Raw genomic sequence first — 15,027 nt, 5'->3', positions numbered from 1 at the left:
CTGACTTCCTGCCCTTTGGGCAGGGGGCTGGACTCGATGATCTCCCGAGGTCCCTTCCAGCCCTAATGTCTATGAAATCTATGAAATATCATATGAAATTGCAATGTTGTTAAATATTTTTAGTAGTGCACTGAAAATTCCAATTCAAAACACTAGATTTAAAAATTTTTTCATGAAATGGGTTTTCACCTGCCATGAAACTCTAGATCAAGGTTGGGCAATTATTTGGGCTGGAGGGCAACTTAACAAGTTCTGGTGAGATGCTGAGGGCTACACACACAAAATCTTTCAGAAAATGTCATTTTAACAAATTATAGATAAAAAATAAATCATATACTAAAATCAAATACCTACAATGACATGTTTTAAATTTATTTCAAAAAATAATTTGTGTCCTCATTTTTGAGCAGTGCTTATAGAGGCAACTGCATAATAACTCAAAAGAAAGTCTTACTCTTGTATATTGTGTCGGGGAGAAGTGGGATGTGTGAGGGCGTGTGAGGATTATGTGCTTGTTGTGGGGGGCTGCCTGTACACTAGGTCCCAGGAGCCAGCCAAGCAGGGGGCAGGGAGTGACCAGGGTAGAGAGCAGGGGGCACGTGCAGCAGACCTTACCCAGGTGGCACAGTACAGGTGTGGTCCACCTGCCCCCCGCCCCTATCCAGTCCATGGGTTCCCCCACAATGTTCCACAGGGGACTGAGCCTCATCCACTCCCATCCAAAGTAGCCCACATTGTACTCCCAGCAGACAGCACCACCCTAGCACCGAGCAGCATGCACAGCTTCCTGGCATGGCTACTGCTGCAGCCATGCAAGTATTGATTGGCTCCCCTGCCTTCAGCAGCTCCTCCTGCTCTTCCTCATGACCTTGCTTCACTGCTTCAGGCAGAAGGTAACACAGGGAAACCACGGGGAGGCATACTGGCCAGCAGATGCCCAGCCAGGCAGGGAGGGAAGCTGCAACTGGGCAGCTCCTGCCCCAGTGCACAGGACTACAGCTCCAGTTCCTGGCCACCTTCCACCAACTCTGCCCGCCCAGCAGAACAAATAGCTACCTGTGGGCGGTCAAGTGCATATGAGATGGCCAGGAACTGGAGCCCCACACTATAGGACAGGAGCCCCCTGACTGCAGCTTCCCCCCTGCCTGGCTGGGCCTGTGGTGCTTGGCACACGACCTCATAGACACCACCCTTTCCCATGTTATCTGCTGCCTGGAACAGCACAGCAGGGGTAGGAGGAGGAGTCACTGGAGGTGGGAGAAGCAGTACCCATAGCAAAATTGGCTCCCAGTTGGATAGGAGCTCTGTTAACTGATCTGACCCCTGTAAATATAAAAGTGATTTTGCTTAAGTGATAATAGTCAGTGTTTTCACAACATAAAATATTTGCTACTGGGAAACAATACCACAAATATGTTATGAGGCCAGCATTTTTTGGATGATCTCTTGAATTGGGCCACATGTATGTATAGATGAAGTTAGACAAACTTTTGAATGTGAAGCATTCTTCTAGTCAGAGGGCCCAACTATGTGAGTGATCCAATAAATAGTTATCACCCCAAAAAATCCTGGTCCTTTGCATGATTCTTGGACAATCACAGATACAGCATCGCTTGAACCCTACAAGGAAACTGATAATTTACTTTCGCCTTTGTCTTTTTCCCTATAATTATTTAATTGCCCTTAAAAACACGTTTTAAAATGGAATCAGTATTTATTTATTATAAATTTGAAACTGCTATAATTTAGAGGCATTTTAATAAAGATTTGTGTGTTGCTTTATTTTGCTCACTTAAAATAGAAGCATTGATCAGGCAAACAGATAATGCACCACTTAGTAACTTGCTGGAATAAGACGTATGCATGACTAGCTTTAACAACAATCTCAAGGAAATCTAAATGGCTTTTGACAATGTACTAGCAGAAGGATTAGGTGATCCCAGCTTCTAATGGGTTCTGTATTAACACAAACTTGAAATAAGCCCTACACAATTAAATACAGAGACAATTTCCTCTCATCTTCCTAGCAGAATAATCTCTCCAAAGGAGGGCAGAAACATCAAGGAGTAAAATGATATGTGAACATCCATACAGGGCCTTTAAAAAAAAAGAATTAAAAAAGGAAATTAATGGGTTTGCTGGATACAGATAAGAGATTTTGGATACAAGCTAATCAGCCATGCACTTTCTCTTCATATTTTATTAGCTGGGACAGGATAAAATGGTCAGGATAAAGTATCTGAGGCATGGGTGAAGCAAAGATTTTCTAGTGATATCTTTACTGGATCAACTATATAGTTGGGAGAGATGACACCCAAAAACCCTGGCTTCTCTCATTTTTCCTGAACCATCATGGCTACAACAGTCTTCCAGCCGTACTGAAGCATGAGTGTCGTGTAGTTTGCCCAGACAAGAGTCCAGGATGTAGCTGTGCAACCACATAGAAAACAATGGAGAAATAATGGCCAAAGTTGCTTTTCAGAATCTCTGAAAGTGGCGATGGTGCTTGATAAATAAATAAAGTCCAATTTCCATCTAAGCTTGTTGGTTGAATCTGTAGCTTTTTTAGGCAAAACATTTACTTAGAGCCAGGAGCTTTTCACATGAACATCATTACACTGACATGAAGAGAAAGAGATACAAGACTACCCTTGTCATGGGAAACAAAATTAAAATCAAAATGCCAAAGTTCAAAATGAGAATGGTTTATTTTTCTCTTACTAACTTTTATTTTAAGTACAAAAAAAAAAAAAAGCCACCCCTGGAGACGGCACACTGTGACAAACCTTTTTTCCTAAAACTCACAAGATGACATTACACAACAGGAATGACTAGAAGGTAGAATCAGCAGAAGGCAGTGTATGTTTCTGTCTTCTATTTTTAAGATGTGAAACTACATGAAATTATAATATGAAACTTAAGATACAAAACTATAAAGACAGGAACCCCCAAAGTCTTCTCCCATCCCAATCAATTACAATCAGGCACTTTGTTTGTGCATGTATTCATTGAAGTTAGTACTACACTAAACAAAAGAGACCACATATTCCAAGACACTTCACCTCCATCCCTTGTTGAGTCCAAGAAGCATCAGTTAGCTTCCTGGTCTTTTTCAGAACCTACATGGCAGCTGCTAGATTAACTGGTCGGATGACATGGACTCAAATGCCAGGAGCATGCAGATGATACACAGCTATCTTTCATCACACTCAACCATACCACTGTCACCAGGGCCATACACTTCTACTAGGATAAGTGATCGGAAATTGGTTAATACCTGTAACAGAAGTCTGGTGCACAGACTGCTTTAACAGCTCTGATTTAAACCCCACCCCCACAAAATCCAAATTTGTGTGTCATATAAACTAAACGCCATATCAATCCAAATAATATATGGTGGTGGCTTGTTCTAATGACGTAAAAACGTAGATGGGGTGGGGGAGGGGGGTTAAAAAAAAATCGGAGAATTCGGGATTCTTTTGTTTTAATCGGAGAAAGCCAGGATGTCTGCTTATGAGATGCATGTAAACAAAACAAGGAAAGACATTCTCATTTCACCTGTACTAGAACTGATAATACAGAGTGCTGTAATATAGAGAAACAAGTACACTTAGGGAGGAAAACCACTATCAAGACAAACACTGCACATGTTCCTCCCCCAGAGGAGAGCAAACAACATGTGACATATTAGTCAGATTGCTCAATTCTTTATTGAAAGGCATTTCAGATACTTAACTTGCTCACACTGAAAACTACAAAAGAAAAATGTTGGTTTCTCCAACAAATTCATAAAAATACATCTCATAAAATATACCTGCTCTAGTCATTACTTGCAGACAGATAACAGATTTAATAAACTACATCAACAAAAATCACCACACATTCCCTTCAGTCTCTGCATTCCATCTTCACATACTAGTTCTAGCTTCCCCTGTCCCAGAGCCAATGCCCATAAATTACTGCAATTCTGACCACCCTCCTATTAGGACAGATACTTTCTGAAATTAATGACACTCAAGATATGAAAGCAAGTGCAAAAAAATGGAGAGCATTTTAAACAGCATCAGAGGAACATAAATCAAATTTATTCAAATGTTAATAATTAAACCAAAGAGCAAGGATTTTAATTATTTCCCTGTTCCTTAACCATTCAAAACACAACAGATATAAAAGCAAAAGAAACAAGGTAGTATATTTTAATTATTCAGCACAGATTTGCCATCCCATTCTGCTCCAGAACTTATTGCTGTGAACAAAGAACAAAAAATTGTGGCAAACTGAATAGACTGTCAGTTCAAATGCTCCAATAATGCACATTAGCAATATGAGATAACATGTATTTTTCTTCCTATGAAAATATATACTACTAACTCTTAAAATTACTTCTCAACTGAAGCAAGGTATTCGTGCTTAATCCTATGCACTGTCCTATTAAATTCAAACTTGCCAAGACTTAGGTAATGTTGTGGGTAAATGTTTACTAAATGAATGCCTATAAAGTAGGGCTGTATATGGAATCTACCATAAGGTCTTCCAGGCTTCAAGCCTTCTATAAACAGGTTTCCACTCTCTCTATCCCACATACACACAAAAATATTAAAAGCACACATTTTTCTGTCTACCCATCATCTTAACATATACTTTCTTTACTGTTTTTGTTTTACTTTTCAAATTAGGTGTTAAAATGCTTATCTTATTTGCTTTTCTGTCTCAGGTTTGCGTATACCATCAGTTATCATGTTAGCATTGCAAGAAAAATTTTTTTTTACATAATTTAACTAAAAAAAATCTAAAAAAGAGAGATTCCCCTCACACACTTTTTAACCTTTATTATAAAAATGTTAAAAATGAAAGGTGAGCATGCATAAGTGTGTGCCTTCCTAGAAGCTGAACATGAAACACCTGTCAGTAATGAAAACACCCATCACCAGAGATTGAAACCCCTTTCCCCCAGAGAGGGACCCCCCTCTTTCAACTCAGAATGCCAGTCAAATTTAGCCACAATATAAGTGGTTGGTTAAGACAACTGATTAGCACCAGAAGAACCAGAATTTACTTAGGCTACAGGTCTAAAGCCTAAAGGGATGACTAACATGATATCTATGCATTATGACTGTCTGGTTGTTTTGCCAATGTTCACTTGTGGCAGCAGCAGGTGCTGCTTGACACAGTCCTGACCTCCCCTGCTATACTGCACTCTGGCAGCACCTGCCCCAGTTGCTCTGCGAACTCTGCTGCATGCAGCGCCTGCCCAGCCACTCCAGCACACATGCTGTATACAATGTAGATCCTGGAGTGGGAGCTAGATCCAGCACTTGGGTGGGAGTGGGGGAGTCTGTGGGCCCATCACCTAGACTTGGCCTGTGGACTGGCCTTGCATCACTCATCCTACCAGTGGGGCCAGATGAGTTTGACTCCCCTGTCCTAACTGATCGACACAGAGTCAGTGGGTCATGCGAATGTGAAGTTAAGCAGAAAGTCAAGCAGGGCTGTACCTTTTAGACAAACTGGCTCAAAGAGGCAGAAGCTTTCATAGGCAACAGCCTGCTTCATCCAATACTGGGAATAGGCTGCTGCAGCATGCACTCCATTGCTAGTGTCCAACCAAGCAGATCACTGTCTGTGGTGGCTCTTGCTTCTTTGAACTGGTTAGTCTAAAAGGTGACATCCTGCCCTGCCTTTTGCTCAGTCTACTGAGTAGAGCAGAGGTGTTAAATTTAGATCACGAAACCAGGAAAGAGAGATGAGAGCTCCACACCCAACCTCCAGCAGGGGCCAAGTGTCATAAGAACTGCCATTTATTGGGTCAGACGGTAGATCTGTCTTGCCCAGCCTCCTATGTCACACTCCCTTGTCTATTCACATATCCAGGCAGAATATCACTGGGCATTGTCCTGGCTCCTTGGATTTGTTCAATGGCCAGTAGGCGCCATCCGGTGTGCTCTGCTCCGTGTCCCCCCTTGGCAATCTTGTTTTGAAACTTTGACCTCCATTTCTGTCCCTGTTTTCAATATTATTTGTCCAAAGAAATCTGTAACACATCACTAGTGACCCCCCCACCCCCAATATTAAAGCAGGCTTATAGTTCCCATGGCAATCTTGGCCCGTGACTTTCCCTGATGTGTTATAAGGCATATGTCACACTCCCTCATCTGTTCACATATCCATATTCTTGGTTTTCCCCCTTGGCACTCTTATTTGAACCTCTGACCTCCATGCCTGTCCCTGTTTTTGTTATTATTTGTCCCAAATAATCAATTGTCACCTTTCCTGTAGCCTCCCTGCCTGAAGGAGGCCAATAACTTACTTGGTGGGCCTAGGCCCACCCCCTGAACGATCACAAATAGGTTTGTGTCACACTCCCTTGTCTGTTCACGTTCCTGGGCAGAGTATCACTGGGTCCTTGGACTTGCTTGAGGGTCAGTGGATGCTGTCTAGTGTGCTGTGCTTAGTGTCCCCCCACTCCATGCACTCCTCATAAACTTATGACCTTCAATACTGTCCCTGTTTCATTTATGTTTGCCCCAGTTTGTAATCAGTGATATCCCCTTAGTGGCCCCCATCACCAAGCAGGGCTTACAGCTTTACTTGGTGGGCTCTGCTCCACCGTCCCAATGGCATATCAAAAGGCCTGTGTGTGTCACACAGCAGCAGAGAACGGATGAGGAAAGAGGGAGTGAGCTGGGCCTGACCAGAGGTTTTCCCACAGCTGCTCCTTTCTCACTTCCAGCCTCCAGCATTTCCGTTCTAAAAAGCACCAATTCGGAGGCTGGACCCCACACTGTCCTGCTCCGAAGTGACCCCCAGCCTGTCCAGCTCTTTCTTACAACCAGCTGAGCTGCAGCTGTCGCCACCTCTAGGGGCAGTGAGTCCCATGCTTTCCACCAGCATCACGTGAGCAAGAAGTCCAAGCAGTGTCGCCAGGTCTTAAATATGAAATTATCACATGGAAGGCTCAAAATGATTGTGTTAACTGAAAAACTATAACTCACCAGTGGGCAAGTGAGAACTGGGTCAAAGCTAAAGCATTTCTTTCTTCAGAGACAAGCAGTCATAAGAAAGCACTGGCAGCAAACCCAAAAGTCAGTGAGGACTCCTCGAGAGTGACTTGGGTTTTACATACGCTGCATCAATTCGCTGCTCCAAAAATTGTCATACATTCTGAACACTTTTACTATTATCAGTTGTACATCGTGCAAGGGTTGAAATGGTTGTACAAATGCGGTTATGATCGTACACCTGGCAAGGCCGAGTCAGGGGCTTCAAGGGGGCTTGGATGAACCCCACCCTGCCCCGACACCAGGGAAGGCACAAGCGACCCCTGCTACCCCCTTCGGCTGCCACTGATTATTTCGTGGCTGCGGGCAAAGCCCAGAGGCTGGGGAGGACCCTGTGAGGGCATCGCAGAGGCGGCTGATGCCTACACCCCCGCTCCATCCCCACCCCCGGGGGCAGCAGCACACGCAGCAGCAGCCCCGCTGCGCACGACCCCCCTCTCCCGCTGCGCACGACCCGCACTCACTGCTCGTCAGCCCGCTCCGCGTCACCGCCTCCGCTCACCTGCGCCAGGTGAGGCTGGGAGGGGCAGGGCTGTCTACCCCACTGCCTGATTTTTATCTTGCACCACCAATGGGTTTACCGAGGAGAGGAAGTTTGTGGCCGGGCCCGCAATCTTGGCGTGCATTTTTTCTTTTTTTTAATATATATTTTTTTCCAGTCAGGCGCGGCTGAGGGCAGGCGGGAAGGGAGGGGCCGTAAAAAGCCGCGCGGCTGGCGCGACAGCCGGAAGGATTGTGGGGCTGGCATTGCGGGTGGAGATGGCGGCGAGGGAAGTCAAGTCCGTGCTCTTCGTGTGCTTGGGTGAGGGGGCGCCGGGGCTGGGGGGAGCGAGTCCTTTGATGACGTAGCTGATCTCCGCAGTTCTTGTCACAAGAAGGTCGTGCTGGCGCTGCCGTGACGTCAGTGCGGGACACCAACGGCCTGGGGACGGGGCATAACCCAGGCCAGGGCCTGCCGCCCGCCTGCGCCACGGGGCCGGGGCGGGGGTCTGCCCCGCTGGCCGGACTCGGTCTCTGAACTGAAAGCCGCGCTCTGGCCCCGTCATAGCCGCCCCTCCGCGCTGCAGAGCCCCTGGGAGGGATGGTCTTGACCTTCTGGCATTGGGCCCTGCGCAGGGAATCTTTCTCACTTCCTTCATGGCCTTCATGTGCAACGTGGAAGTTCCTGTTGCCCCTGGCCGTATTTGAGGGCACGTTAGGGACTTGCTGTTGTTCCTGACACTTGCAAGTCTGTTTTAAGACCATGATGATAAGCCAGTTTAAGGTTTAGTTGTTCACTTGGAAGGAATTGCTTCTTATAGTACAGATTTGGCTGGGGTTTCTTTTGCCTTCCTCTGAAGCATCAGATTAGCCACAAATGTAGGTGGGAACTAGGGATGTGGAAGTTTGAGGCTGACGTTGGTTGCTTAAGCCATTACTTTTTCAAAACTAATCTGGACCCTGTAAAAGTTGTTATTAATGAATTACACATCCAAACAGATAATTTTATTAGCTATGAATACTTACTAGTTATTACTGTATGTATTAATTAGTAAATATTCATAGCTAACGAAATTCTGTTGGTTTAGGACAGGAGTGGGTAAAATCCTGACCAAATGTGGCCTGCCAGGCTAGTCTGTCTGGCCCGTGGGGCCCCCCAAAAATTTAGAAAATTAATATTTATTTGCCCTTGGCTGCCTGTCATGTGGCCTTCAATAGCTTGCCAAAACTCAGTGAGCATCCCTCCTGCTAAAATAATTGACTACCCCTGGTTTAGGGTGTGTAATTCATTAATAATAAGGTTTTATGGGGTCTAGATTTCCTTTGAGAGAGGAACTGGGAACCAAGAATAAGGAACTGGGAATAAGCAACCAATTTCAGCCTCATAAAAGTTTACAGGATTAATTGTTTACTGATAAGTGCAGTGATAACCAGTTAGCTTACAGTTATCCCTTAGCTCCCAGGCAGCACAGTCTGTCAGGGAAGCAGGTAAGAGAAACTTCATGGTGCCCCAGCAGGAAACGGAGGAAAGGGTGAGGGCAACTAGTACCCATAGCTTAAGAGCAAAAGACCTAGCAGCCTAAGGGCTCATCAATTAGGTTCTTGTTTACAGGTGCTTCCTTCCTAGTAGGGCAGGGCTTCAGGTGGGCTGCATTGTCTGCCTGAGTTTGCCTCCTCTTTCCCCCCCAGCTTTTACAGTCAAAGACCTTCAGGAGCCCAAGCAGCTCCCAGCAGCAGCTGTGTCCAGTCTGCTGTGTTGTTGGTTAATCTATTCACTGGTATACTTACAGGAGGTTAAATGATTTTTTTAAATTATTTACATTCCTAATGGGGACATTGAATGAAGTGGGCCGTTGATCTCTGGTGCTACAGAGAATTCCATTTAGGTGAGTAACTGATCACTGAATATGGGGCCAGGAAGGAGTTTTTCCTTCAGTCAGATTAGCAGAGATCCCAGGTCTGTTGTTTTTCTCTGCAGTGTGTATTTACTTGCTGAGAGAGTTTGTGGGGAGATGTTAAGTCCTGTGGTCATAGTCAAGTGGTGAAGTGGTGTTGGGGACAGGAACAGTTATGTCTGGGGTCCCTGGTCACAAATCTGCATGTAGGTGGCGGTTATGCGATGGTCATTTTGCGCTTACCAAGACAGAAGTATAGTTAGTCAGGTTCGGCTGTGACTGAGCAGTCCTGTTTAGGATCCCCTCTGCTCACCCTGAATAGGAAGGGGCTAGAAAAGATGCCCTAAACATAGGCTGTCTCAACACACACCCCCTCCCCTGCCCATTAGCCTGCCCCAGCTCAAGCTGCCCCCCACATAACCCCTGGACAACATCAAGCATTTTTCATACCTTGACAGTCACCTCTTCCAGTCAATCAATCTTGATGTAGAAATTTGAACGTAGGACTTGCTGTGCAAACATATCCTTTGGAAAGCTGCTTCATTGCATCTTTGCTGACTGAGATTTGCAAATAGAAATGAAGATTCTGGTCTACAATGCAGTGTTTACCCAATACTCCTAAACCAGTGCGAGGTGTGGGTGATATATTGAAGCCATCTTAAGTGCCTGAAATGGTTCCATCAGCATTGCCTCAGGAAGATCCTCTGCATTAGATGGGAAGACCACTGCCCCAATGCTGACATCCTCTCTGCAGCTAACATAACCAGCATTGAGGCAAAGATCATGAAACATCAACACCACTGTGTGCAGATGGCTGACACTCATCTGAAGCAAATCCTCTTCTCTCAGTATAGGGCTCCTATACACATGTAGGGAGCCTGCTCTGACATGCTATAATTTCAGCACATTGGAGCAGGCCCGATTAATTGAGGCTGCTGGGGCATGGAAATTAACGCACTCCAGCAACCTCCAGCATCATGTGTATCAGTGTCCCCGTGCTGCAAAATGGCTGTGGAGTGCTTTAAACTAAAGCTCATTCACTGCTGCCATTTTTCAGTGCAGGAATGCTGATATATGTGATGCTTCAGGCACTTTTAATTAGCGCAGTTCTTGGAGCTGTGCTAATTAAAGTGCCCCCAATGCCTCTCTGAGTACATGTATAAATGCCCTTAGTCATGGTAACAGAGCCTACAGAAGAAGCGCTACAAGGACACCCTGAAAGCATACCTTAAGAAAGGTGGCATCAACCCTACAAATTGGGTTGGCTGGCTGATATCAGGTCTCAACGGTGCTGCACCATACATCAAGCTACAACCCATTTCGAAGAGAACCGTCTTGCTCAGGAAGCTGAGAAACAGCAGAGGAGGAAGCAAAGTGTGCAACATCCTGGCCAACAGTTGTCCGCCTCCAAGGTACCAGTTGTCATATCTGTGGAAAAACTTGCAGAGCACAGATTCGACTCCTCAGCCACCTTAAAACTCACCAATAATCCCCCCTCCCCCTGGCAGACATCATCCTCATATCGAGGGATAGCTGGTATATATAAATTATTATCTGCGTGTTTTGTCTCATGTCAGAGAAGGAGATTTTAATGGCCTTGGGTTCCAGTCTCTCTTACTTGTAACTGGCAGTTTAGTCTTTTGAGATCTGAAATACTTTTATTTAACATTTTTAAAATTAATATAGGGTATCTTAGTGAAGTGTAATTGTCTGTAATATATATGTGTTTAATGGTCTCATCTGACCACCTGCTTTTCACCTTTTGTAAATTAGATCTCTTCCATTTTATTCTTCACTTGTAATTTTTTGGCTCTACTGATATTAATTGGCTTGTTTTGTATAGGCCACAAGCATCAAATTTGATGTAGTCATTAAGGAGTCTTATGTATATGGGACTGCAGCTGAAGTAAATAATTTTTTTCTCGTCAATTCACTTGACGAGACCTTCCAATACAAATAATTCTTGATTTAGACTTCCGTTAGATGAAGATAAGGGGAGAGAATTTCATTTAATCTCTCATAAGGTTCAACAAGGACAAGTGCAAAGTCCTGAACTTAGGACAGAATAATCCTATGCATTGGTACAAGCTGGGGGCTGACTGGCTGGGCAGCAGCTCTGCAGAAAAGGACCTGGAGGTTACAGTGGACAGTAAGATGGATATGAGTCAACTGTGTGCCCTTGTTGCCAAGAAAGCTAATGGCATACTGGACTGCATTAGTAGGAGCATTGCCAGCAAATCAAGGGAAGTAATTATTCCCTTCTCTTCTGCACTGGTCAGGCCACATCTGCAGTCCATTTTTGGGCCTCCCACTCCAAAAAGAATGTGGACAAATTGGAGAGTCCAGCACAGGACAATGAAAATGGTGAAGGGGCTGGAGCACGTGACTTCTGAGCAGAGTCTGAGGGAGCTGGACTTATTTAGTCTGGAGAAGAGAAGACTGAGGGGGAATCTGATAAGAGCCTTTAACTACCTGCAGGGTGGTTCCAAAGAGAATGGCGCTAGATCAGGGATGGACGTAATACAGCCCTCAGACCGGATCCAGCTCTCAAAGGGACTTTGTCTGGCCCAGAGTGGGTGTCTCAGTCCTACCTGGCCCAGGCTCCATCTTTCAGTCTTGATTAATTTTCCTTTTTCCTTAGTGAAGTAAAAAAAAATCCACTTGATCGTGTAAAAGTAGTTCATTTCTTTAGGTGTATTCTATCCACAATGTCTCCATTAAGTTTATTAATACAGAAATCAGTTAGCATTGCCTCTGGCCTCAGTCCCATTATTTCAGATATGAGACACATCTATGTTGTTGGTGCAACATAAAAAATTTACACTTTCCTCACCTTTGTGGTACCCGTTCAATTGCTGAATGATTAAAAAAGTGTTTTTTTTTCTTTCACTCCTAGTTTATTTTTTATGCATAGCTTGTACAATCATGTTTGTACTTTGACTAGAGTCAGTTTCATCTATTCTTTTCTCACAGTTTCTGTTTGGTTTCTGTACAAATAGGTTCATTATCACAATGTACTTGTACAGACATAGTGAAAGAAAAGCTGACTATACAAACTGCCCACAATTTCACAAAAAGTACACTGCTTTACCTATCTACAATGATAGTAAACAAATTGATAGAAAACAATGTAAATGGAGAAAACTGGCTGTAGTAGAAGAAAAGCTGATTGTACAAACTATAGTAAGTTTTCTCCATTTACATTATGTTTTCTACCAATTTCTGTTTACTGTCATTGTAGGTAGGTTCAGCACAGTGTACTTTTTGTGAAACTGTAGGCATAGTTTGTACAGTCAGCTTTACTGTACTCAGTTTCTTCTCTGTTCTTGCATTTCTCATGAAATCACCGTGGCATAGTTAAATTTAGTGTTCCATAAATACTGAGAAATAGATTTATTATGAAATTATTGTATGTCATCTTTTGCCAGAACATCCAGTGTAACATTTTTGAATTGCTATATTTGGTAATAGTGTAATGAGAGGACCTTATTCGTAATACAACAGGTTATAGAACTTTAGTCCATTTTATGATGATATGTACAATTGGCTAAAAATGAACTACACTTCACAATCAATTAAAATTTTAATTGTGACAAAACACTTATTCCAGTTAATGGCACATCAGAATATTTCATTCTCTTCTCAAAAATTTTGAATTACTTAGCATAGGATGTGGCCAGTAGTATTCCTTTGATTTGCAGGCCAGTCCTACAGACAGTTGTTCAATATTTAATCTCGCTCTTTCTAGGATGGGCTAACACGTAAGGAATTTTGATTTTTAAACTATCACTTTTAATCTTGTTTTGTATTTTTACTTTTTTCCTAAAGACAAATTTGTTCTTGTTCGGTATAGCCATTAAAGCATGTTGGCTTGTACTAAATTTAGCGTGTCAGTATTTAGTTACTTTTTAGTAAACCAGGGGAAAGTCTTTTTTTTTTTTTTTAAGCAGTTCTATAGGTTAACATATATTTCTTCAGTTTCTTAATATTTAATGTGTTAGAAAAATCACAGGTGACCCATTTCTTACATTTTTTTTCTTTAATTTTTGCTGGTCTGCAAATTGTACAGGTGTCAAATGTATGGAAATGAAAATGTAATTAAAATACTGGTAGCACTTTTTTAGTTAAAGAAAACTACATTAAATATGTTTGATATTTTTTGGGGGGGCAGCAGTAAAATGATTGAGGGTCAGAAAAGGTAACTTGCACAGGCATTTGTAAAAAGGATTCTGAGAAGTGGGAGTTGCCTTCTTTTTTTTAGGGTAGATGCTAAAAGGGGGGAGAGAGCACCAGCAGGGAAAATTACCAGGAGCTATGGGATGCATTATCCTTGGCTGTGTAACAGGTGGAAGCTGTGTGTGACACCTGACAAAAACTCAGGGAAGAGAAGATTGGAGGATTACAGATAAAGGAGATGAACTGTGAATTCAGATTTCTCCCCCACAGTGTTTGATCATCTGCTTTGCAGTCATCCTAATTAATCAGGTCAGGCTGAATTTCTTCATCATCACTGCCATTTTAGCAGTTGGCAACCTGTTCAATCTAATCCACAATTTGCAATTCAGGTTACAAATGGGTAGATATAAATTGGGGGTTCTGAATTTTGTCGGTATGTCTGTTTCTGTGTCCTAGAGTTGTTATCATTTTGCAAGGACAGAGCTGACATTCTTCTGCTCTGAGTGTCATTTGCCCAGTCATACAGCCCATGAGCATACAAGCTGGTGTTTCCAGAGGCTGCAGGATCCACAGATTTTGGTGTTTTCTGGAGTTTGGCAATTCATGGGTGCTGCTCACAGTTTGCCTCATTCATTGGAACCATAGTTAGTTTTGTATGTAGCAAAAGTGAAGCTGTGATTAAAACCTTCGCAAAAGAAAATAAAACATAGTTAAAAAAAAAAAATTAATTTAAATTTAAAAACTATGTACAGCACAAAGACAGAAGTGGGTACACTGTACAATGAGGATGAGACTGAGCTTAAAGAAAATCTAGGTGTGGCCCAGAAACTTTGTTTCAGTTTTCCATAAGGATAATGTTGACTCTCAGGCAAAGGAAGGGATTGTGTAACATTTGCCTAGGATACAAGGAAGTTTTTCCAGGCCTCTATTCTGTATTCAGGTTTTAAATTTTTTGGTTCAAATATCAAAATGGTTTATTAAACAAAAAAAAAATGTAAGCAATTGCTGCTTTTTTCCATGTCCTTTCAGGTTTTTTTTCAATTCCGCGCATCCCATTCTCTTCCACCTTAACTATCTTCATAGACTGGAGAAAGAGATTGTTGTCTTTCACAACTTGGAGTGAGCTAAGCTAAATTAAGCGCACAGCCTTTTTTCCAGATGCAAACAGACTACAGGCATACCTCGGAGATATTGCGGGTTCAGTTCCAGACCACCGCAATAAAGCGAATATCGCAATAAAGCGAGTCACACAAATTTTTTTGGTTTCCCAGTGCATATAAAAGTTATGTTTACACTATACTGTAGTCTATTAAGTGTGCAATAGCATTATGTCTAAAAAAACAATGTACATACCTTAATTAAAAAAATACTTTATTGCTAAAAAATGCTAACCATCATCTGAGCCTTCACCGAGTCGT

General features: G+C 42.9%; 2 protein-coding genes across 8 annotated transcripts in view; one reads left to right on the top strand and one right to left on the bottom strand.

Moving 5' to 3' along the window:
* Positions 1–7,589, bottom strand: part of SH3YL1 (SH3 and SYLF domain containing 1) — a 95,997-nt gene extending 88,408 nt beyond the window's left edge. For 2 of the 6 annotated variants that reach the window (XR_002101582.1, XM_019537471.1), the window contains exon 1: positions 7,480–7,566. Coding sequence is in view for 4 of the 6 variants with exons in the window: in XM_019537471.1 (XP_019393016.1) it covers position 7,480 (1 nt within the window). In the remaining 2 variants the exon portion in view is untranslated. Of the gene's footprint in view, positions 1–7,479 lie in introns of all 6 variants that reach the window. The other 4 variants (XR_002101581.1, XM_019537470.1, XM_019537467.1 and 1 more) reach the window with 3 other exon arrangements.
* A 166-nt stretch (positions 7,590–7,755) lies between these two features.
* The window catches only part of ACP1 (acid phosphatase 1, soluble), a 28,168-nt gene continuing 20,896 nt past the window's right edge, over positions 7,756–15,027 (top strand). For both annotated transcript variants that reach the window (XM_019537464.1, XM_019537465.1), the window contains exon 1: positions 7,756–7,860. In XM_019537464.1, coding sequence (XP_019393009.1) covers positions 7,818–7,860 — 43 coding nt within the window. In that variant the 5' untranslated portion in view covers positions 7,756–7,817. The remainder of the gene's footprint in view (positions 7,861–15,027) is intronic.

Source organism: Crocodylus porosus, unplaced genomic scaffold (genome assembly GCF_001723895.1).
Source record: "Crocodylus porosus isolate Cpor-Errol unplaced genomic scaffold, CroPor_comp1, whole genome shotgun sequence".
NCBI lineage: Eukaryota > Metazoa > Chordata > Crocodylia > Crocodylidae > Crocodylus > Crocodylus porosus.
This window is presented reverse-complemented; position numbering and strand designations above follow the sequence as displayed.